This window comes from Apus apus, chromosome 2, assembly GCF_020740795.1.
Source record: "Apus apus isolate bApuApu2 chromosome 2, bApuApu2.pri.cur, whole genome shotgun sequence".
NCBI lineage: Eukaryota > Metazoa > Chordata > Aves > Apodiformes > Apodidae > Apus > Apus apus.
Genome location: NC_067283.1, coordinates 59,153,041 through 59,176,275, shown reverse-complemented (window position 1 = coordinate 59,176,275; position 23,235 = coordinate 59,153,041). Strand labels below are relative to the sequence as shown.

The 23,235-nt window shown below is 40.6% G+C and overlaps 1 protein-coding gene across 3 annotated transcripts in view; it reads left to right on the top strand.

Annotated features, from left to right (window-relative positions):
- Positions 1 to 23,235, top strand: part of TPPP (tubulin polymerization promoting protein) — a 90,489-nt gene that overhangs the window by 7,782 nt on the left and 59,472 nt on the right. For all 3 annotated transcript variants that reach the window (XM_051609368.1, XM_051609367.1, XM_051609369.1), the window contains exon 2: positions 5,297 to 5,611. In XM_051609368.1, coding sequence (XP_051465328.1) covers positions 5,301 to 5,611 — 311 coding nt within the window. In that variant the 5' untranslated portion in view covers positions 5,297 to 5,300. The remainder of the gene's footprint in view (positions 1 to 5,296; positions 5,612 to 23,235) is intronic.

Genomic DNA, 23,235 nt, shown 5'->3' with positions numbered 1-23,235 from the left:
GCGACTTTTCAGATTAATCTGTTTTCCTCCCTTTCTGCAGTGAATTCAGAACAAGTAGGATACATGCATATTCCATAGAGCTGCATAAGCTGCTGAAATTGTTGGAAAAAATACATTTTAGTAAGTCTTCAGGTCTTCTTTGTTGGTGCTGAGAGATGAGATATTTCTAAGAGCAATTCACCCAAGTCTAAATAAAAGCTTTATCAGAATTCCTGTGATATGTTGACACCTGGAGGGAATGTAGATAAGTGAGAGTATAAATAATGTAAGTCTTTAAGTAGAGCTGGCAGTTGGTCAGCACTGAGACTTTGGGCTTATTTATATGTAGGCGGTATTCATGCAGCAATAGAGAATTGGCAAGCAGAATTCACAGAAACAATAGTCAATTTTTTGAAGAATCCAGATGAATATGTGACTTTATCTAGTGGAGTTCTCCCACGTCTCTGTCTGCAGATGAGTATGTCTCTGGCTGAAGGGAAGTGTGATAATATGAGAAAACTTCTTCTAATGGCTTAGGCATGTGCTGGGAACACAGATCTGCACTTTCAGTCTATTTTAGTGTGAGTTAGTCATGACCTCAGTCAGTTTGATCCCTAGCTTAATCTCTGTCTGTATAGCTACCTCTATCTGTATAATGTGCTGTATTTACCTATTGGAAAGTGAGAGTAGGGGCAAGAACTGTTGTTTCATGATATTAAGGGAGTATTGCATGACACAGACTATAGCAGTTCATAACACAACACCTAGTTGTCTAAATATTCTGTGGATTTCTGGAACCCCAGTTTTTTTGGGACAGTTCTTCCACAAAGCCTTCTGAACACTTAACATCCGCTTAGGCGGCCTCTCTCTTAATGTCTTATGTTGCTGCTTTTGGTTATGTGGACCTGCTCTATTGGAGCCAGTGCTATTTGCAGAGGATGGGATCAGTGGCTAGTCCCTTCCTCCTTCCCTCTTCTGTTTCTGGAAATGTAGTATTATCCAACTGGGTGCATATTAGATGATGAAAAGCATTTATTTGGATAGCTGTAGTTGTTATAGTTGGCATCTACACAGCTCATGCTTTTTCAGAGTGGGTTAATTTTGTTTTACTGAATTGTAGAAATAGTATTTTAGAGTAGTCAGTTTCGTTTGTCACTTCCACCTATAACCCTCGCTGCACAGAAAGCACCTTCTGATCCCTTTGTCCAGGAAAAAAAAAGGCTAAGGAAGACTCAAAACTGCATTTGATCTTGAATTTTTGGCAAACACGTTATTCTGTCTTTTTTTTAAAATAATTTTTTCAACATGGCATGATCTCCTTCAACTCTAATCACACACACAAAAAAAATTAAAGGAGCTGACCCCATTAAAAAGCTGATTTTGTATCCTGTGTTGTGCAATTCTTTACCTTCTAATGTGGTGTATTAATGAATATCCTCAGAGTGTGTTGTTTGTAGTGTTAAGAAACAAAATTTTAAATTGAGGCTAGGTAGTACTTTCATAAACCATGTAACTTCATTTTAGTAAATGTTATGCTATTGCATTGGATTTTAACAAGTAAATTATAATCATGGTTCATCAAGAAAAGGAGTATCCATGAGAATTTTTGGCAACCACAGCAGAGCTCTAGTTTTAATCTGTGCTTGACCTTCTGCTTAAGATGGGGAGAATTTTTTTGAAATGAGTCTGCTTTTCATACCAGATTTCACCATTCAAAACTGTATTCTTTCCTATAGAGTGTCCGCTGTTCCCCTGGCCCAGAACTGCTCAGAACACCCCAATACAAAGTTCATTTTTTTCATGTCGGAGAGAACTAAGTCTAGAAATGAACTATTATTCTCAAGGCCAAATATATTTAAGCATTTTTCCTAGAAGAAGTTTATAATGTTTTAATTTATTACCAACTGAAAGTAAGAAATATTTTAAATACAACTATCATATTGAAGACAGTATGAGACAGTATTACAGACAAAAAGTAATGCAGTTATTTGAAAGATCACATGATTTAGAAAATCAAAACTCTTTCAAGTGTGGGTTTTTTAGCTTGTCATTTGAAAACACTAGTTGGTTTTTAAAACACATTTTAGGTTAAATTAGATGAGCTGTACTTACCATAGCAGAGCTTTACTTTCTTCTGTCCTGTTACTTGTTTTTGGAGCTAAGTTTGTTTTTTAATATCCTATATAGACATTAAAATACAGACTTCTTTCGCTGATGCTATCCTTCCTCCCTCCCCTCCCCTCTTCTTACATTCTCTCACCGCTGTTTTTGTAGCAAAATAATGTGTGCAGTCTGATCATCTCAGTTTAGACTGATCTAGACAAAAATGTATGCCTTTGTACTACTTGTAGTAGCTTACAATTTACTGTGGGTGCTTCTTGTTTTGGAGTTTCAGTGTTGTGTGACTTTCAGAAAAGTTTGAGGTAAAATTGCTGTTCTTTGGAGAACATGCAGGGCACAAAGGAAATTGAAATGTGAATTAGTTATTTTTTAATTTTTTAATTATTTTTAAAATGTCCAACTCTTTTTTCCCCTCTCTGTGCTTTTATTTTTATTGTTTAGGTGCATATATAACACTCAGGCTGCATTTAGTAAATACCTGTCATTAATTTTAATGTAGCATTTGGGTTTGTGGCCAAAACTTGTGCTGACAGTGTAAACAAAACAGAAGAATCCCAAGGCTTAAGAATAACAAGGTTTTTAAGCATTTACTTGGTTGTTTTCAAAACAGACAGTAGTGCTTTGGGCATGTTGTATTTGCTCAATTGTAAATGACAAATGTCCTTTAGTATAGTTTTTATTAAATGGTTATTTCTAACTGCTGCCTACTGGTAGTTATGGTTAGTTCTGTTGCAGCATGAAGGAAAGGATATGTCTTGGTTGTTCAGGTGACAGAAATGAAGAAATATCAGAAGAGGTAAAATTTTAGAATTGTTTCCATTGCTGAGGGAGTCTGTATATAACCCAGAAGAACTTTGTATCTGATGCAGAAATAAAACCTTAATAAAAATAAAATAAAACCTTAACTAGAAATAAATATCAATCTTTGCATATGTTAGTCACATACCATGTCCAGCTGTGACTTTAGAGGATTGTACAAGGTAGGTATGGTGGACTTTCTGGCCCCTATCCATTAATGGTCAAACTTACCATACCTGAAGCATCTCTTCTTTCTGGGTTAAAATTTGTTGCACAGAATGACAGAATGCTAGGGTTTGGAAGGGAAGATCATCTAGTCCAACCGCCCCTGCCAGAACAGAATCACTGAGAGTAGGTCACATAGGAATGTGTCCAGGCAGGTTTTGAAACGTCTGGAGAGAAGGAGACTCCACACCCTCTCTGAGCAGCCTGTTCCAGTGCTCTGTTACCCTCAACAGTGAACATGTTTTTCCTTATGTTTACACAGAACCTCCTATGCTTCAGCTTGCAACTGTTGCCTCTTGTCCTATCATTGGGCATCACTGAGAAGAGCCTGTCTCCATCCTACTGACACTCACCTTTACATATTAGAAAACATTAATGAGGTTGCTCCTCAGTCTCCTCCAAGCTAAAGAGACCCAGTTCCCTCAGCCTTTCCTCATAAGGGAGATGTTCCACTCCCTTAATCATCTTTGTGGCTCTGCACTGGACTCTTTCAAGCAGTTCCCTGTCCTTCTTGAACTGAGGGGCCCAGAACTGGACACAATATTCCAGATGTGGCCTCACCAAGGCAGAATAGAGGGGGAGGAGAACATCTGTTGACCTACTAACCACACCCTTTCTAATGCACCCCAGGATGCCATTGGCCTTCTTGGCTATAAGGACACATTGCTGGCTCATGGTCATCCTCCTGTCCACCAGGACCCCCAGGTCCCTTTCACCTACACTGCTCTCCAGCAGGTCAGCCCCCAACCTGTACTGATACATGGGGTTGTTGTTTCCCAGATGCAAGACTCTACACTTGCCCTTGATGTATTTTATTAAATTTCTCCCTGCCCAGCTCTTCAGCCTATCTAGGTCTTGCTGAATGGCAGTACAGCCTTCTGGTGTGTCAGCCACTCCTCCCAGTTTAGTGTCACCAGCAAACTTGCTTAGGGTACACTCTGTTCCTTTATCCAGGTCGTTGATGGATATATTCAATAGTACTTGTCCCAGTACCAACCCCTGAGGGACTCCAGTAGACACAGGCCTCTATCTTAAACTCTGTCCCACTGACCACAACTCTCTGACTTCTTTCCTTCAACCAGTTCAGAATCTACCTCACTACCTTATCATCCAGACCGCACTTCCTCAGTTTAGCTGTGAGGATGCTGTCCGAGACGATGTCAAATGCTTTACTGAAATCAAGCAGCACCACAGATTTGAGTCTGGGCAACAGTCTGCATGTTGAGAGAGGCCTAGGCTTTTCAGTGCCTCTTACTTCTGCTAAGCTAAGAATGGATGGGCAGAAGGCAGAGTTCTGTGCCATGCTTCTGGCATGTTAGGGTATGGTGTTTTATTTTTGTTTGGTTTTTTTTGTTTTTTTTTGTTTTGTTTTTGTGAAGACATGAGTGAAAATAACTCTAGTGTTCTGCTGCTCAGTTTAAGGCTTCTTTTAAGAGGCAAACCTATCCTACAAGAATAAAGGGTAATCTGAAGTTGTTCTCTGCAGTACTGATATCCCTTCTCAGTGCTCCTTCATTGTGAACACGTTAATTCCACATGAATTTCACATTTACAGTTCTTTGGGCATAAACTTGAGAAATGAATGGTTGTGTTAACAAAAGAGACTCTTCTAAGCATTTCTGGGGCTTCCTTACTTGTTAGCCCTTACATAATGTAATATAAGGGCTATAGAATTAATATTTTTGCTGCACTTTCAAATTACTTCATTTTTCCATAACAATGATTAAGAAGCCACAGTCCAGAAAATGTGTTTATTTTTCCTTTAGAAATAAAAGCAGGTAGTAATGCCTACAATATAAAGGGCATACTTTTATCCAAACCAGTAGAGTGACTCTGGTGATTGCCATTAAAAATGAAAGAAAAAAATAGATTATCAATTGAATGTGCTACTGTTGGCTGATATAATGATGGTGAAATGAGGTTTGTGCCCTATTTTGGAATGTTCTTTCCCTGACTTTTTTTTTTTTTTAAATATGATAGAATTTTTGTCTAGGTGGGCAGAGTTACGTAGTTCTATATATAAACTGTTTGATGAAGGAGGGCACTGAGTTCTTGCTAGCTTTATAGACCACTTATTCTTCATGCGCTGTGACGTGGACTGTAGCCTGTAGCTTAACAGAAAGTAAACTACTGCAATTTAATTGTAACGAGTTTACCCTTCTCTTCTTCGTAGCACAATGGCTGAAAACAAAGTGAAGTCAACCAAACCGGTGAATAAGACTCCTCCAAAATCTCCTTCAGATCCAGCAAAAGATCGAGCAGCAAAACGATTATCCTGTGAATCAAACAGCTCCCATGAGGGAGCTATGGCAGGAGAAATAAGTGCTCTGGAAGAGGCCTTTAGAAAATTTGCCATCCATGGTGATACAAGAGCCACAGGAAAAGAGATGCATGGGAAGAACTGGTCAAAGCTGTGTAAAGACTGTCATGTGATAGATGGAAAGAACGTGACAATCACAGATGTTGACATTGTCTTCAGTAAAATCAAGTAAGTTCCTTTCTGCCATTGGTTTTGTCTCCCCAACATGTTTTACAGCTATCATCTAAATTTATTTTCTGCAGTTTACAGATATTGTGAGACACTGTATGTCTTTGTCACAGTCTATTAATGGAATGTAATCTATTTCGTGTTCCTTTATGAAACTGTGTTGCTATGTCTGAAAATACAGGTTCAGTGTCACAGGTCTTAATGTGCAAAGAGATCAGGACAAATCTGGGCTATTTCAACACATAAATGTTTTTAATTGCAGTAAACGATGTGAAATCAGGATGTAGTTTTCTATCTTGCCAAAACTCAGCCACAGAGGACTAATGTGGGATACGTACTAAAAGCCAGTGTTCCTAACAACAGTTGTGATGTCCAGCACAATATCTACTTAGGTTTAAAGTGTAGGGCCATGCTAAATTGATGGTGAATTTGTGATGCGGAACCATGGCTGTGATTAATTGGTTAGGATTATCTCAATGGTCCTAACTTAATCTTGTGAGCAGACTGGAGCTTTAGTGACTCTCTGCCTGGATTGAAAACGTAGACAGGCTTGATCCAGAAATTTGTCAAATCCAAGGGAAGACTCTCAATTTTTTTTTTTTTTTTCTTTATGTGTAAAACTGGAACGTTTTTACCTTCCTCTTTCCCCTGTATCTGATCTGATAACCTTGTCTTTTCTGCTTTTTATTACCACATTAACTGTTTAAATTGTCTCATACCTTGTTGTGTTGAGGGACTTGCTTTAAGGAAGGTCCTTTAATTGTACTTGTAGCTTACAGGAAAATTTATTTCACTTGTACTTTCACCTACTGTGATGTAATGCTGGGGGGGACATGCAAACTGAATTGCTTTCAAGGGTTATTGAGAAAACTTGCTATAAGCACTGATCCTTTAGAGTGCATCAAAGCATAGAAAGGCAGAGAAGAAAAGGCCTTTAATCTTGAAAGGTTGTCCAGTGCAACACGGACAGTTAGAATGACATTACTTGTTTGATTTCTTTTGTTTCTTTTCTCCTCAGGGATCTTATCTAGGCAATTAAAACCACCATACATGCACACTCCAACCCTCTTGCTCTTTTTATCAGTCCACTTTGTCTTTGAGTCCCTCGTATCTTTTGAAAGTTGTGTTGCCAGCTAGGTATACAATCAGTGAACTAGCTTATCTGAAAGGGTTGTTTAGTCTTTATGTTTGTTGGTTTCTGTCTTCATCTATGATAGACAATTTATTCTGGGTATCAGAAGGCTCTGTCCTTCACTGTTGTTTTGAGGTCCTGCAGCTAGACTGTGTCTTCAAGATGGACCTTAGCCTGACATTTTTATGGTCAACCATAGTGGTTCAGTGAGATGGGTTTGGTGTATCTTGGTAGTTGAAATGAAAAGCCAAACCCTCCTTGTGAGAATAGCAATGTGTATGAATTTATAAGTTGCATCCCTACAGATCAGAGGAAAACCACCTACATTTATGCCAAGTATTTGTATTGCATTAATGAAGTTGGGATAGACTGCCGTTTCTAGAATAAGTAGAAAAGGAAATGTTTGGGGGTTTTTTAGGTTATAAAACCATAAAATAAAGACTTTCTATGCATGCTGCACGCGAAAAAGCAAAAAAAATTGTAAAGAGTGAATTACCAAGTTTTACAGTATCTTATGGGATGAAATCTATGAAAATTGTACCAAAACCAACAGAAGTGTACACAACAGTAAATGTAACTGTGGTAACTGGTCTCTAAATTAATATCCATACTTGAAGACAAGTATAAGTCACAATCATATTTTATGAGAAGGGAAGTTTTCATAAATTACTGTATGTGAAATTTTCATGACAGGACTAAAAATAGTGTTCAATAACTTCAATCTACCTGTACCTCAGGCTTCTGCTGAAATGTAGGGTTTTAGTATAAATATCTTAGTAATATTATGCCAGGCATTAATTTCTCATATGCTTTTTGAAACATATATAGACACCCTTATTTTATATTTTGCAAAGTAAGTGATAATGCAATGTGGGCCTACTGAATTTAGAGACATACAACTGGCAGACATGTAATAGCATCGATGTAATTGATAGTTTTAATGTGAATGAGAATTCTGTGGTTATCTTTTCAATAATTGAAACAATTTCTTCCTTCTTGGAAATTTTCCTTATTAACTGACTGTTTCATTTTTTTACTTTTGCAGAGTTTGTAGGCTCTGTGTCTTGTATTGTGCTTGCAGAGTGCAAATAGGGGTTTAGTGAATATTGTTTTGGAGAGATTAAAATCATTGCTGACACAGGAAAAGGGAACATAAGTGTTCTGCATTTGGTATGAAAAACAATGCATGGCTGCATTCTTCTTAATCCAACAAGACATTGTGACACAATAATCTAAGAGCTCTTTTTGTATTAAAGAAAGCAAATACTCAAGAAAAATAGATATTACTGATCTTTGACTAGCATTATGGCATGTTGCCTTAAGAACTTTCTTTGTTTATGGGGTCAACAACTGCTCTGGGAAATTTGATATGTTAGCTATGCCATACACATACTCCACTTGTATGCAGTTAATATGGTAATAGTAATAGCCCTGATATAAATATCTCTGCTCTTACTTTAGAAGTGTTACTACTCAACATTGCAAAAGTATGGTTTAAGCACTGCCATAAAACTGCTAATTCTGTAACATTATTAGATAGAAAAATAAAAATATTTCTGTTTACACTTGTATGTTACTATGGTTGCAGGCAGGCCTGGATGACGTCACATCTTGGATCCATTGTAAGCATTTATTTAGATACTTGTCTCCATAGAAACATTTGTTTGTTTTGATGTTACTATGTGTTAAGTTTTAAGCAAATTGTTGTGGTTCTATACTGGATTGATATCGAAGACTAGTTAATCTACAGAAGCTTTGTAAATATACCTTACTTCCCAGCCTCTAAAATATTTTTGGGTAAAAGATTAAGTCCCTTCAGATTCCATTGATAGTTTTGTATGTTACATCAACATGTTTTCTTGTTGCTGAGGAAGCCATGTGTTCTAAAGGCCAGAAAACTCTCCTTCATCTTTTTGAGAAAGGAAGGTTTTGTTTCCTTGGAGAATCTTCACAACACACTTAATTGTGCCCTGACTTTTGCACAGTCCCACCCATAATCTATGCTTAGTACATCTTTCACAGCTGTTTAGCCTACCTAGTTCCCACACTCTGAATCAGTCAGGTCTCTACAATGAGAGCTTCCACCTGAGACCAGCAGTAGTGATTCACCATTGCTCTAAGACTGTGTAAGAATTAAAATGGGTAATGTTTGTTCTAAGCAGCCAGCAAGATAACTCTTGGCAAGAATGAGTACATGTTTTCCCCATTTGTTGACTATAATAAAATTGTTGTATTTTCTTTGTAGTGAACAATTATAATACTTCTTGTTTTCTTAATATATTTAGAAATAGTAGTAGTTTGACACCTGCACTCATTCAAAACAAATATCTTTCTTTGGGATTTCTCTGTAGTACTTTGTATTTAACAGAGATTTTACTGAAGCCTCTCTTAAATATTTTAAATATGTAAATAGCTATTAAGTGGTCTTTATATATAAATGAAACACGTAATAGTTCTAAGTTTTACTTCCTTACTGGAGTGATTTTTTTAATAGTGACATAGAATCTCACTTGTGTAAACCCATTTTATGCATGAAGTAGGCATTACAAGTAAACTTGTGTACTTTAATATGTCTGTATCAAGAAATAAGTTTTAAGTGGATGTGGAATGGTACGCAGAGCATAATCAGTGCTAATAAAACTGTGGAGGCAGGCAAACTGGAGTAGTACAGTTATAGATAGAAATGTAGGTAAGTTACAACAGAAAGTGTTCTTTAGGACTATATTTTAAATGAAATTAAGATCCAATTTTCTTTCTTGTCCAAGAAGCCAAATGTAATGTTGTCTTTTTCACTTTATTCTATAAAGGCTTTTTATTAAAAAAAAATAAAGCAACTCTTCTCTCCCTTCTGCCAGGAAGCAAAAATTTTAAGTGATCACTTAAAGGAAGATGCTTTTTGATCCACTTGCTGTTATGCAGCCTTGTTTTGTGCATGTAAAATGTTAAGCTCTGAACTCCTAATTATGTATGCTGATTATGATTTTAAAAACAGCCTTTTGTGTAAGTAGATATCACATGAAAACCTATAGGTACAGTGGTGGATGATCTGTTTCTCAGCTGAAATGGAATGTCGCATGGTTACACAGTATAGTAGCTTACTTGGTATTGGCACATCGCTTGTGGACTACAAGGACATCTACTGGTTTAAAGCAGAAACAGGGCTCTGATAGGAGATCTTGTGTTTTAAGAGGGTCTGTTGGTGGAGTTTTTGATTGTAGTTGTTTTGAGGGTTTTTTTTGTTGTTGGTTTTGTTGTTGTTTTTGCAAGTCAGCCTAATTTCATTATATTGCACCATCATTTAAAATCACCCATTTTTCATTTATAAAAGCAGCTGTGTAAAGTCTCTGTTACAGAATTACCTCTTTTTACCAAATAACAAAAAAGTATTTTCTAGACTGTTAAACATCAATGTAGACTTTGCTTCTTGTTTGGATTGAAGTAGAAGTTGATTTATTTGTAAAGCGTGAGGCTGCAGCAACCAGGCGACTGTGACATTTAAGATCCTGAGAGGAGTGAACAAGATGAGCAACAGAATTACAGCCCGGGACTTCAGAAGTGCAGATCTTGGCTCATTCAGTTTTCCACAGGAAGCTGCCCTGGAGGGCAGAGGGGCCTAGAAGAGCTGGTTGATCTTCAAGACAGCTTCCTTGGAGCACAGGAGCAGACCATTCCGCTGTGCATGAAGTCAAGCAAGCCTGGCAACAAGCCACCATGGATGAACATGGAGATTCTGACTGAGGTCAAACATGAAAAGGAAGCACACAGGAAGTGGAAGGGGGAGAGGCTTTGTGGGAGAAGTATAGTCCATGGGTGAAGGAACAGAGTGAGGGAAGTCAAAGTACAGCTGGAGTTGAGACTAGCAAGGGGGTGAAGGGCAACATGAGAGGCTTCTGTAAGTGCAGTGGTAGCAGAAGTGTGTGCCAACTGCTCGGTGTGGCTGGGGACCTAGTGAGAAGGGTTATATAGAAGGCAGAGATACTCAGTGCCTTTTTTTATCTTGCATTTCAGCTGGTAGGGCTTGTCCTCAGGGTTCCCAGTTCCCTGAGTCTGCTAGCAGAGCCTGTGGGTGTGAAGCAGTACCCGCAGTAAAAGAAGACAGAGTTAAGGATCACTTGAGCCAACTGAAGAAACATGAACAAAATCCAGATTTTTTTTTGAAGCTTGACCCTCTTGAATCCTGGACCTTGGAGGTAAGAGATAAGGTCTGGAGAGATGAAGGCTTTCCCTCAGTAGAGTAGTACCAGGTTAGAGGCTACTTAGCCAAACTGGACATCCGTAAATGCATGGGCCCTGATGGGATGCATCCGTGAGTTCTAAGAGAGCTGGCAGATGCTATTGCTAGGCCACTCTTCACCATGTTTGAAAGGTCATGGAGAACAGGAGAAGTGCCTGAGGACGGGAGGATGGCCTGTGTCACTCCAGTCTTCAAAAAGGGCAAGAAGGAGGACCCAGGGAACTACCAGCCAGTTTCCCCTCTGTTCCCATTAATGTGTTGGACCAAGTCGTTCTGGATGTCATCTCAAAATATGTGAAAGCAAAGGGTGTCACTGGGAGAAGTCAGCATGGATTCTCCAAAGGGAAATAAATCACGCTTGACCAATCTGATTGCCCTCTATGTCGTAACTGACTGGCTAGATGAGAGGAGAGCAGTGGATGTTATCTACCTTGACTTCAGCAAGGCTTTTGACACTGTCTCCCACAACACCCTCATTAGGAAACAGGTAGTGTGGGCCAGATGAGTGGTTGGTGAGGTGGATTGAGAGCTGGCTGTGTGGAGAAGGGTTGAGTTGGAGGCCTGTAACTAGTGGTGTCCCTCAGGGGTCAATATTTGGTCTGGTCTTTTTCAACATCTTCATCAGTGACCTGGACGAGGGAGCTGAGCATATCCTCAGTAAGTTTGCTGATGATGCAAAACTGGGAGGGGTTGCTGGCACTCCAGAGGGCTGTGCTGCCATCTAGTCTGATGTGGACAGGGTAGAGAGCTGGGCAAAGAAGAACCTAATGAGGTTCAACAGGGGGAAGTGTAGGGTCCTGCACCTGGGGAGGAAGAACAGAAGTGGGCAAACAGGGGCAAGGCACAGCAGTTTGCCTGAGGCAGTTCAAGCAGCAGGGCTCCTTCCTGACCAGTGGGGCACAGCTGATAGCGGCAACAAACACTACTAGTGTACTTGCGTAAGCTTCTGGAAGTTATGGTATTTACACACTGAAGAGCTCAATCCCCTGTAGCTTGCTGGGGTTACTGGTCCATCTACTGTGGACACCTCCAGCCAGACTGACCTGAAGATGGTAGATATAGCTGTTGAGGTTACCAGTTGCCAGGAGTTTCTGGTGCCTCTCCGTGAGGCTTGGGCTGACAATCAGTCCTTTTGTAAAAGGTGTGCAGTTGTTGAAGAGCTATGTTGCCAGGTGAAGAACCTAGAGGAGGAAATGAATAGCCTGTATAGTATTTGAGCAGATGAGCAAGAGACTGACAGGATATTTTCAGAGATGTTTCAGTCTCAAGACTCTCAGGAATCTCAAACCTCCACTCCAATGGAGAAGCAGGTGGACCCAGAACCAAGCAGTCAAGAGTCTGCTGATGACAAGGGCTGGAAGTGGGTCACTAAACATACCAGGAGGAAGGTTTCTCCTGCCTCTGAAAATCCAACAAGCAGGTCTGGCAACTCCTATAACAGGTATGAGGTCCTGGAACTAGAAGGATAGACTACTGATAAGGAGGGAGAGGTTCCTTCTGAGATAGAAGTGCCTCCCAAAACTAAACCAACTGCAGCCCACATTGTGACCATCTCTGCTAAGTGGAAAGGAAGGGTAGTTTTAATAGGATACTCCCTTCTGAAGAGAATGGTGGGCCCAGTATGCAGACCGGACCCAACTCACAGGAAAGTCTATTGTCTCCCGGGGGCTCAGGTAAGGGACATTACAACTAAACTCTCTACTGTAGTAAGGCCCTCAGATTGCTACCCATTACTTGTTGTTCAAACAGACAGTGATAAAATAATAAAGATAAATCTGAGGGCAATTAAAAGACATTTAAGGGCATTGGGATGTTTGGTTGAAGGACTGGGAGCTCAGGTTGTGATCTTGATCCTCCTGTTAACAAGGAATGATACTAATAAGAGTAGACAAATGCATCTGGTCAAAATGCAACTGGTCAATGTATGGCTCTGAGAGTCGTGTAAGCAGAAAAAAATTGGATTCTTTTATCATGGGATGATCTACTCAACACCTGGGATGGTAAAATGGGATAATATGCACTTTTCTTAGATAGGGAAAAATAGCACAGGAGCTAGCGGAGCTTGTTGATAGAGCTTTAAACTAGCTTGGAAAGAGGTAGGGGACAAAACCAAGGTTGCCAATGGTGAGCGGTGGGATGGTGTGGCAAAATTTGAGGAACCAAACACTAGTGGGATCCCTCATTCTGCTTTGCAAGGTGGTGGCCGCAATGTACCACACATGAAGTGTTTCTACACTAATGCACACAGCATGAGGACTAAGCAAGATGAGCTTGAAGCCTTGGCCTAGTTGACTGGAAACTGGCTAATGTTATTCCAATATTTAAGAAGTGCAAGAAGGAGGACCCTGGAAACTACAGCCCAGTCAGTTGAACTTCGGTGCAGTTATTGAACAACGTTTGGAGGACAACACAGTCATCGGTCACAGACAGCATGGCTTCACATAGTGAAAATCCTGCTTGTCAAACTTAATTTCTTTTTATGACAAGGTAACTCATCAAGTTGATCAAGGAAGGCTAGTGGATGTAATATTTCTGGACTTCAGCAAGGCTTTTGATACTGTTTCTCACAGTATCCTCCTGGAAAAAACGTCGAGCAAGTGTCCAGCATGGACAACTGTGCTATATGATGGTGAGCAACTGGCTCACAGGTTGAGCATGAAGGGTGACAGTGAAGGGGGTAACATCAGGATGGTGACCGGTCACTAGTGGGGTCCTGCAGGGCTCCATCCTAGGCCCAGGCCTCTTCAACATCTTCATCAATGACTTGGATGCAGGACTTGAAGGAATTCTAAGTTTGCTGATGATGCAAAGCTGGGAGGAGCTGTCGACTCTGTTGAGGGCAGGCAGTGCCTGCACAGAGGTCTTGACAAGTTAGAGAGATGGGCAGTCAGCAACCACATGAAATTTAAGAAGGACAAGTGCTGGATTCTGCACCTAGGATGGGACAATCCTGGTGAGAAGTACAGACTAGGGAACAAGTGGCTGGAGAGCAGTGTGGCAGAGAGAGACCTGGGGGATCTGGTTGATGGCAAACTGAATATGAGCCAGCAGGGTGCCCTGGCAGCCAGGAGGGCCAACTGTATCCAGGGGTGCATCAAGCACAGCATTGACAACGGATCAAGGGAGGTGGTTGTCCTGCTCTACTCTGCTCTGGTGTGGCCTCACCTTTAGTAATGTGTGCAGTTTTGGACACCACAATATAAAAAAGACATCAATCTATTGGAGAGTGTCCAAAGGAGAGCCACGAGGATGGTGAAGGGTCTGGAAAGGAGCGGCTGAGGTCACTTGGATTATTCAGCTTGGAGAAGAGGAGGCTGAGCGGTGACCTCATTGCAGTCTGTGGCATCCTCTCGAGGGGAAGTGATGGGGCAGGTACTGATCTCTTCACTCCTGTGACCAATGACAGGATTTGGGGAAATGGCAGGACGCTGAATCAGGGGAGGTTTAGGTTGGATATCAGGAAAAAGTTTTTCACCCAGAGGGTGGCTGAGCACTGGAACAAGCTCCCCAGGGAAGTGGTCACAGCACCAAGCCTGCCTGGGTCCAAGAAGCATTTGGATGATACTGTTAGGCACATGGTGTGATTCTTGAGGTGCCCTACACAGGGACGGGAGATGGACTTCACAATTCTGATGGGTCCCTTCCAACTCAGCATATTCTATGATTTTAAATATTTAAATGGGGTGTTAAAGGAGGATGCAGCCAGACTCTTTTCAAGTAGTTCCTAGTGACAGGATGAGGGGCAATGGGCACAAGCTGGAACAGAGGAAGTTCCATTGAAACAATAGGAAAAACTTCTTTACTATGAGGGTTACAGAGCACTGGAACAGGCAGCCCAGGGAGGTTGTGGAGTCTCTGGAGACGTTCAAAACCCACCTGGATGCAGTCCTGTGTAATGTGCTCTAGATGATCCTGCTTTAGCAGGATACTTGGACTAGATGATCTCTTAACGTCCCTTCCACCTCTGACAATTCTGTGATTCTGTGATCTCTGTTCCTGAATCTGCAGGTTTTCTTTAAAAGCATGTGTTTGTATTCCCATGAATTTAAAAAATAAAAATTGTTATGGAGTCCTGTTGTAATCCCTGCAAAAGGAAAAACTCTCCCTTTGAGATTTTTTTTTCCCCCCATTTTGTGTTCAGTGTTCGGTTCTCATTCTGTACATTCTGTACATTCTGTATGTTACTAGCAAATAAATATTTTTTAAAACCTTGCTAATATTGCTAATGTTGGTGCTGTGATTTTGAAGGCTCCCAGAACATTTAAATTACATAAAGCTCTATTGAAACCATTTCTAGGAAGAAATGCTGTTAGTTTCTGAAGTTTTATGATTGAAGGAGCAAATACAGGAAACCATTCAGTTTCAGTGAGTTGTTGCATTAAGGGGCAAAGTAATTTGGCAGAAAATAAACCCCCTTGCATTCCAGCTTATCCTCAGATAGTACAGGAGCTGGGGGTGGCTGGACTTGGATTCTGATTGATGCCCAGTTTGACATTAATAGTCCGGTCGTGCCCATTACCTGTATTGGACTTTCATGATTTTGGATGCACTGCTAGCACTACACTGTCTGTCCGGCGGCATCCTGTGAACTCTTACAGCCACACTCAGGAATTTGGTCACGTTCAAGAACTCTCACAGACAGCTTAATGAACAGTGTCATTTATTATTAAAGCAACAGATGCACAAATTCTTTTAGATTGCTGTCAATAAATTCACTGTTTGTAAAGCATGTGCAAATTGATTAATAGGGCCAAGTAAGACACGTATGGGGTAATAAATCGACTCTATAGAGATTCCTGAGTTTCCCAGGGATGAACTTGGAATACCTGAGTGTTGAAATCTTACCCAAAGGCATCTGACAGGAGGAAATAACTCCATAGCCCCAAGAAGGTATAAAGCAGGTATTCTGTATTGCAGTGCTGGGTGCATGGGGGATTGCTCCTCCTAACACGCACATAAGCATACATAAACAATACATATTTATTCACTTACAGCATACATATACCTTACTTTTTAAAAAGGTAGGCAGGATTATACAGATTACTTCCCTGAATTCATTAAAATATTGTAATAATTTCCCCAAAATCATTAACATAAAGCTATGCCCATTCCCGCATGCGCACTGCCTCTTGGTGGTCGTGGGCAGGGGTCTCTTGGAGGAGGGCTTGTAGTCTTCGCTGTGCTGGGGCATGTCCTTATTCTTGCGAGTTGGCTGATGTATCCAGCTGAATCTTGCTTCTTGTGCTCTCGGGTGAGACATGTCCTAGTTCAACACAATACCTTGAGAAACATTAACAGATTCAATTCTACAGCATCATGTAGGCTTACCAAATTTAACCCTTAAGTCTGTAATTCACATCCCTATGGGGGGGAAGAGAGGCTCAGCCCATCGACTGGTCCCAGTGGTCAGGTGAGTGGGGTCATCCCTGAGATGGTATCTTCCCTGACATCTGCCCCCTCTCTCAGACTATTTATAGTATTTTACCTTACAGGTGGAGCTCGAGTGACTCGAGTCATACACACCTTTATTGTGACTGGTGCAAAATTCTCTCACTTAATTTTTAAAGATACAGACTAGAGAAAATTCAGTGCGCAAGCTCAGTGAGGGGTGGTCGCGTCTTGGGAGGTGGGTAACTTTTGGGGATGGAGGTGTATTTTGGTATTATAGTGAGATTATAATGAGCAAAGTTCGCTTTGAGGACAGCATTTCATCAAAAGTTGACATCGAATTTGCAGCTTATAAATTTTATGATTATTATGTACCTTCAATTATAACCCATTGTTGCCAGAGAGTGTGGCCACGGTGTCTGCATTCCATTCCACTTTCCATGTCATTTCTCTTAGGGTTTGCACACCAAGGTCCCTTAGTGTTGCCAACGACTAGGGTTGCTTGGGAAACCACCATGGTACAAGCTCTTTGCATGCGTTGCCAGGAGGACCATGGCTAAAAATTACTCCTTACCCTTATGGTAAGGAGTAATACTAGCACTTTGCTTCCTGCCCATCACTAGCATTTTTGGGAGTGCAAGAACTCCCAGCACTCTGCTGCTTTTCTATGCAGTCGTACTGTAACTGAGTTACTGGTTATTTTGAAGAGCAGCATTCTATTCTGAGTAGCCAGCACCAAGTTTTGCAGCTCTCCCATCAGAATGTTAATACTGTTGATTTCATGTAGCATGTGATTTGAGAAAAAAAACCCAAACAAACAAAAAAGGAAGAACAGAAAAGGCTGTGGGGGGAAAATGCTCGCAGTCTGCCATTTTGTTAGGTAATGTCTGCCTTCAGTACTTTTTCTTCACTGCTTACTCTACAGGCACAGTACTAGAGGCAGGAAGGGAATGTTGCTGTACTATCTGGACACTTGTAATTTGGAAAAAAAAGAAGCCCAGAAAACCTTTCTGCAGTGTTTTACATCAAGCCAATAAGTTTCTGCTTAAGCTGTGGAACAGCTTTAGGTCCAACCTGAGTCCTTATCAGTGACGGCAAGCAGTGGAAAATACCTCCAGGCGAGTTGTTTTAGTGGAGACAGGAGTTCATTGTAAAAACAATTGCACTTCATGTCTATTTTGAATGTATGATATTCCTAAAGCTCAGTAGCTTTTCTTTCTGTGTTTACTTCCCAGTAATTGGTTCTGGAGATCCTTTTTGGGAATGTTGCCATGTTCTGTGCAAAGCTACATGGCACACAGCTAATGAGAGCTTGCCATGGACTGTGCTAGCTGCAGGAATGGATCTGGTGCAGCTAGAGCTGTGTGGTGCTGCGCTGACTGGTTGTCCAGCCTGTTGCACTGAACAATATGAATGCTCTAGCTTTCTTGGCATAGCTTGGTGTTTTAAACACCATGCTTCATAAAAGGATGGTACTGATTGCTGACAGAAAATGAAGAACATGACTTTAGCAGCACTCATTTTCCTTCCTTTTTCTTTGCCTCAACTTTTTTCTGGAAGGGAGAGTTATGAAAATGTAGGGAATCTTTTAATCTTATGGTGTTTCCCTATATTCATGATTGTGGCTCATGCTACATGGGATGCTTCGAAAAGCAAAAGGTTTCTGGAGTGCTCCCTCAGGGGACAGAAAAGTATAAGGTTGTGAAGAAAAGCCACCATCATCTGGTGAGAAAAAGTAGTGCTGTAGACCTATTCATCCCTTTGTCGCTGGTGATACAGCACAGCATTGTACCACTTAGTGCTTTTGGGAGCCAGCAGCTGCAGAATAGTGGTGATCTTTGGCACCAGGCTGTGACTCTCATGACACATGACAGCACTTCCTTCATTGCCCAGATGTCTTGGGTCCTTATTTTATTTATTTATGTTCTTCAGTTGTAAGTATTGTGGGGTTTTTTTGGTTTTTTTTTGTTTTTTTTTTTTAAATTAGATAATGAGAGGAGTTGTTGTTTTGCTGTCAGTGGCTGTATTCTTTTATGCTATGTAAAAAATGCAACTGATATCTTTTATATCATCATAAAATTGTGTACAAGGATAACTTTTTTCTCTCATCTAACAAAACATATACAGTGATATTGTAACAGGATTATAGTTCAATACACAACTGAAAAATCAGTATGAGAGAACAAGGTAGGTCTGTGTTTATTGTTTGGCTTCTAACTCAGTTGTACACGGTCTGCAACTATATTAATTATAATCCCCAGTGCAATACCAATTAACCTTGGAATTATCTGCTTCATGATTTCTGAGCTGATTGTTACTCAGTGTGAGGTGGTGTTTGTTAATCTTCTGAATGGAACTGACAGTGTTGAGAATGGAGATTTCATCTGATCCAGAGCAGCGTTGGAGCGATACAATAGGCTACTGACGAGCGGATCATAGAGGAGAGGGTAGGCAGCTCTTACTCATCATCATGTGCAGTCTGTATTTCACAAAAAGGTGTTGTGTGTTAACTTCTGCAAAAATGAAGCTCTGTGGTGTGGAACAGATGAAAAATGGTGACTACACCGCTACTACAGCTGCATACCGAGCTATTTCATGGTACTATGGGAAGCATCGTTTCTCTGTTTAGTGGTCAAGGCAAACCAAAATCAGAGAACAGAATTGCTCTCTGTTACTCCCCTCTGCCCTCACACAAGAAGATAAAAGGGGAATAAGGAAGAGAGACTTAAAGGTTGGAAGTTAATACTAGAACAGGTTTAACAGAAGAAGGAAGGGACACTAACATGTGGGAGGAGGAACAAATATACAAATATATACAAAACCCGATTTCAGTGATCACTGATATATGGGTTTGAAAGTCCCTCACAGCAGAGTCAAACTTCAGAAAAGGGCCCAAGGCACCCAATGGATTCACATCCTGCAGAGCATGTGACGAACTGATGACAAAGCAGGAGCCTCTCTCCGAGACCTCAGAGTGAGTTCAGCAAATCAGCAACGAGGAAGGGAGCAGGAAGGGGGGGGCTTCCCATCCTCCTGGTTTTTTTATAGAGTATAGCAGGGAATCCTGACCTATCCCTGTTCTGCCTCCTGGATCCTTCAGGGTCCTAAACACCCTCTGTCTAGGTCCTCATATTGATACCATATAATTAGCTTGTGTTCCTTGAAACCATAATATGTAATGAACTGTATTTTGATATTCCTTATGCTCAGTATTCCTGTGTCTCAAATTGAAACAAGTAGTAACCTTTATTCCAAATTCAAGCTATTTACATTTTCTTCCTGTGATGGATGCTGTAGGGAAACAGATGTCTGTGGCGCTTTTAATTCAAGTGAAAATCAGTGTGCTTTTGTGGGTAAAACAGTATGTGTTGTATTGTTCTCATTTGATGTGGTATCACAGGAAGGTTTTGCAGGTTTGTGAGTAGTATGTGTGAATAGATAAGATAAATGCAGGGAGAACAGTTGATGTCTTCCTTGACTTCTGGCTTTGACACTGTGTCCCAAAACATCCTTGTGGATAAGCTCAGGAAGCGTGTGTTAGAGGAGTGGACAGTGAGATGGATTGAGAACTGGCTAAACAATAGAGCCCAGAGGGCTGTGATCAATGGTGCAGAGTCCAGTTGAAGACCTGTGACTAGTGGTGTCCCCAGGGGTCAATACTGGGCCCAGACTTATTAAACGTCTTCATCAGTGACCTGGATGAGGGGATAGAGTGTATCCTCAGCAAGATTGCTGATTATACGAAGCTGGGATGATTGACTGATACACCTGAAGGCTGTGCAGCCATTCAGCAAGATCTAGACAGACTGGAGAGCTGGGCAAAGATGAACCTCATGAGTTTCAACAAGAATAAGTGTAGAGTACTGCACCTGGGGAGAAAAATCACCACGCACCGATATAGATTAGGGGTTGACCTGCTAAAAGGTGGTCCCATGGAGAAGGACCTTGGCGTCCTAGTGGACAACAAGTTATTCATGGGACAGCAATGTGCCCTTGTGGCCAAGAGAGCCAATAGTATCTTGGCATGCATTAAAAACAGCATGGCCATCAGGTCAAGGGAAGTTCTCCTCCTCCTCCTCTACTCTGCCCTGGTAAGACTACATCTGGAGTATTGTGTCTAATTCTGGGCTCCTCAGTTCAAGAGGGTTAGGGGTATGCTGGAAAGATCCCAGTGGAGGGCTACAAGGATGATTAAGGGACTGAAACATCTATCATGTGAGGAAAGGCTAAGAGACCTGAGGCTGTTTAGTCTTGAGAAGAGAAGACTAAGAGGGGACCTTATTAATGTCTATAAATATCTGAAGGGTGGGTGTCAAGAATGGGCCAGTCTCTTTTCAGTAGTGCCTTGTGGTAGGATGAGGGGAAGTGGTGCAAACTAGAACACAGGAAGTTCCACCTCCACATGAGGAAGAACTTCTTTACTGTGAGGGTGATGGAGCACTGAAACAGGCTGCCCAGAGAGGTTGTTTAGTCCCCTTCTCCGTAGACTTTCAAGACCTGTCTGGAGGCATTCCTGTGTGATCTGCCCTAGGTGTTCCTGTTGCAGCAGGGAGGTTGGACTTGGAGATTTTCAGAGGCCCCTTCCAACCCCTGTGATTCTATGATTCTATTACTAATGCATACAGCTCTACAAGATAGTGTCTAAGGAGAAATTTTTAAGGGAGATTTTTTATTTAGCAAAAAAAATGAGCAGGTGAGTTGGTATTCTTAAGAGAGCCTGAAGGGCATTTATAGAGTCTTCCAGTTTTTTATCTAAAGTGCTTTGTAAGTTGACAGATGGGTTTCAAATATCAGAAAACAATAGGAGAATATTGAAAGGTAGCTGAAAGGTAGCTATGATAAAAGAGAATGCATAAGCCACATAGTAGTCAATAGCCACTTTTTCAGGTGGTCTTTTTGTGTATATAAAAAAATAAAGATTTTTATACTTTCAAGCTTTATATTGGCAATAGGTTTCAGATGAAAATGGTAGTAAACTGTCTATTATTTAAATTTTGGACATTTTTCTGTTACCAATTAAAGATCATGGGTCATATGAATGCAAATCGGAGAGTAAAGACTATAATCTAATCAGATTTTTTGCTCCCAGTAGTCCTAGTACTGGTTTAAAATGAAGAGTGAGTAGTATTCAATACATGGAGTTTAGCAGTGTATATGTAACATGGATTTGTCTTAATCTATTGTTTTTATGTCATCCTGTTTTCCTGTAAGGGTCAATTTGCAGTTTTACTCTATGGGTATGACAATACACTTGACTTGGTTATGACCAGCCATCTACCTTACAGGCAGTGCTACTGAAGTATGAGAGACCGGATGTTGAATTAGCTCCCATGGAACTTAATCAGCAGTCCTCATTCAGAAGATTTCATATCACAAATAAATGGGTATATAAGAATCTGGTAGATAAGACAGTCTTCTGATGTAGGCACTGGCACAAGAGCACAGAGTTCTAATATTAATTGCACCATTAAAAACTGGCCACAATTTAGAAAACTTACTCTCTCGTGCCAAACATTGTAAGAATGGATATTACTGTGTTGAATATCCTTCTTGCACGAAAATACCACATTGTCAGCAAATGACAGTTTGGAACAATGCTTGACTGTCTTGCTTCAGGTGGTAAAATGCTTCAGGTGGCTTTGAAGAAAATGTCAGCTTCAGAATTGAAGAATTTTCAGGAAAAAAATGCAGAAAACCTTATTTTCTGAATTTAAGTAACTAAGAGCTGCCACATATAGCTAATATAAGAATGTAATAATTTCTGTTTGGAAATGAAACATAAAGTGTACTCTGTACAAATCAAAAGTCAAGAGAGCAGCACCTATTTAGCAGCTTGTATTCAAAAGCTGGTAAGTCATGACCTGACAATGAAAAAGTGATGCATCAAAAGGGAATTTGTATTAATCTTCAAGGTTTCTGATGTTTAGTATGATTTGTTTATGTTGTGAGGGTTTTGGTGGCTGCTTTTTTTTTTTTTTTTTCTTTTTTAAGGATAGCTTCTGAGGTATTTTGAGCTTAATAAATGCTATTAACAGCTCAGTGGTATCTGATCACAGCAACATTATTCAACTGAACTCATCTAAGGACAGCTTCAATTTCATCCTGGCATGCAGAGTGGTTCTGTGCCCTGACAGATTTTTGCAGCAGATGGAAGAGACAGGCTAAATTTGGCAGATATTTCCCCTGATAGTTCAGTAAATCTAGCTGCTTCCTTAATTCAGTCACTGAAGTTATGTTCAACATTTCCATAATTGTCGGAGTCTTTCCAAATGCTGGCTTGATACCTTCCTTCAGTAGCTGTTCATCTAAGTAACTCAGATTTCCGAAAGAATGTGCATTTGTTCTTTCACAGTTGCCTCCCTGCTTTCACAATTTATTCCGTATCGTGGAGGCCTCCTGATTGTTGCTTGTCATTTTAATTTGTGATTATGATGTCTGCAAGATGGAAAACTACCGATAAGCCTCCATTTATTGTAAACTTTTGGTTCTTTTAAAAGCTAGTGCTTTGAATTCAGAGAAATGTGAAGTAAATGAAAGAATATCTGCATTGGCGTTAACTGACATAACTTTCTGCATTTCTTTTGGATTGGTTTCAGATACATAGGTGTCAGCGCTGTAAAGACTAATAAACAAACCTTTAATCCAGGGGAGGAGATAGATTCCCGTAGAGAGTTTGGTCACTGTCTGTTTATAGCTTTTCACAAATGCCAAGATATCATTGACATGGAGCATTCTGCAGACTCTGTGGTACAACTAAGACTTCCGTTAGTAGAACTTGTTTCCCTCTTTGGACACAAAGAGAGGACTGATCTCTCTCACACCAAAGAGGACTCAAACCAGCTTATTTCTGAAGCTGGGTGTAGCTTTATT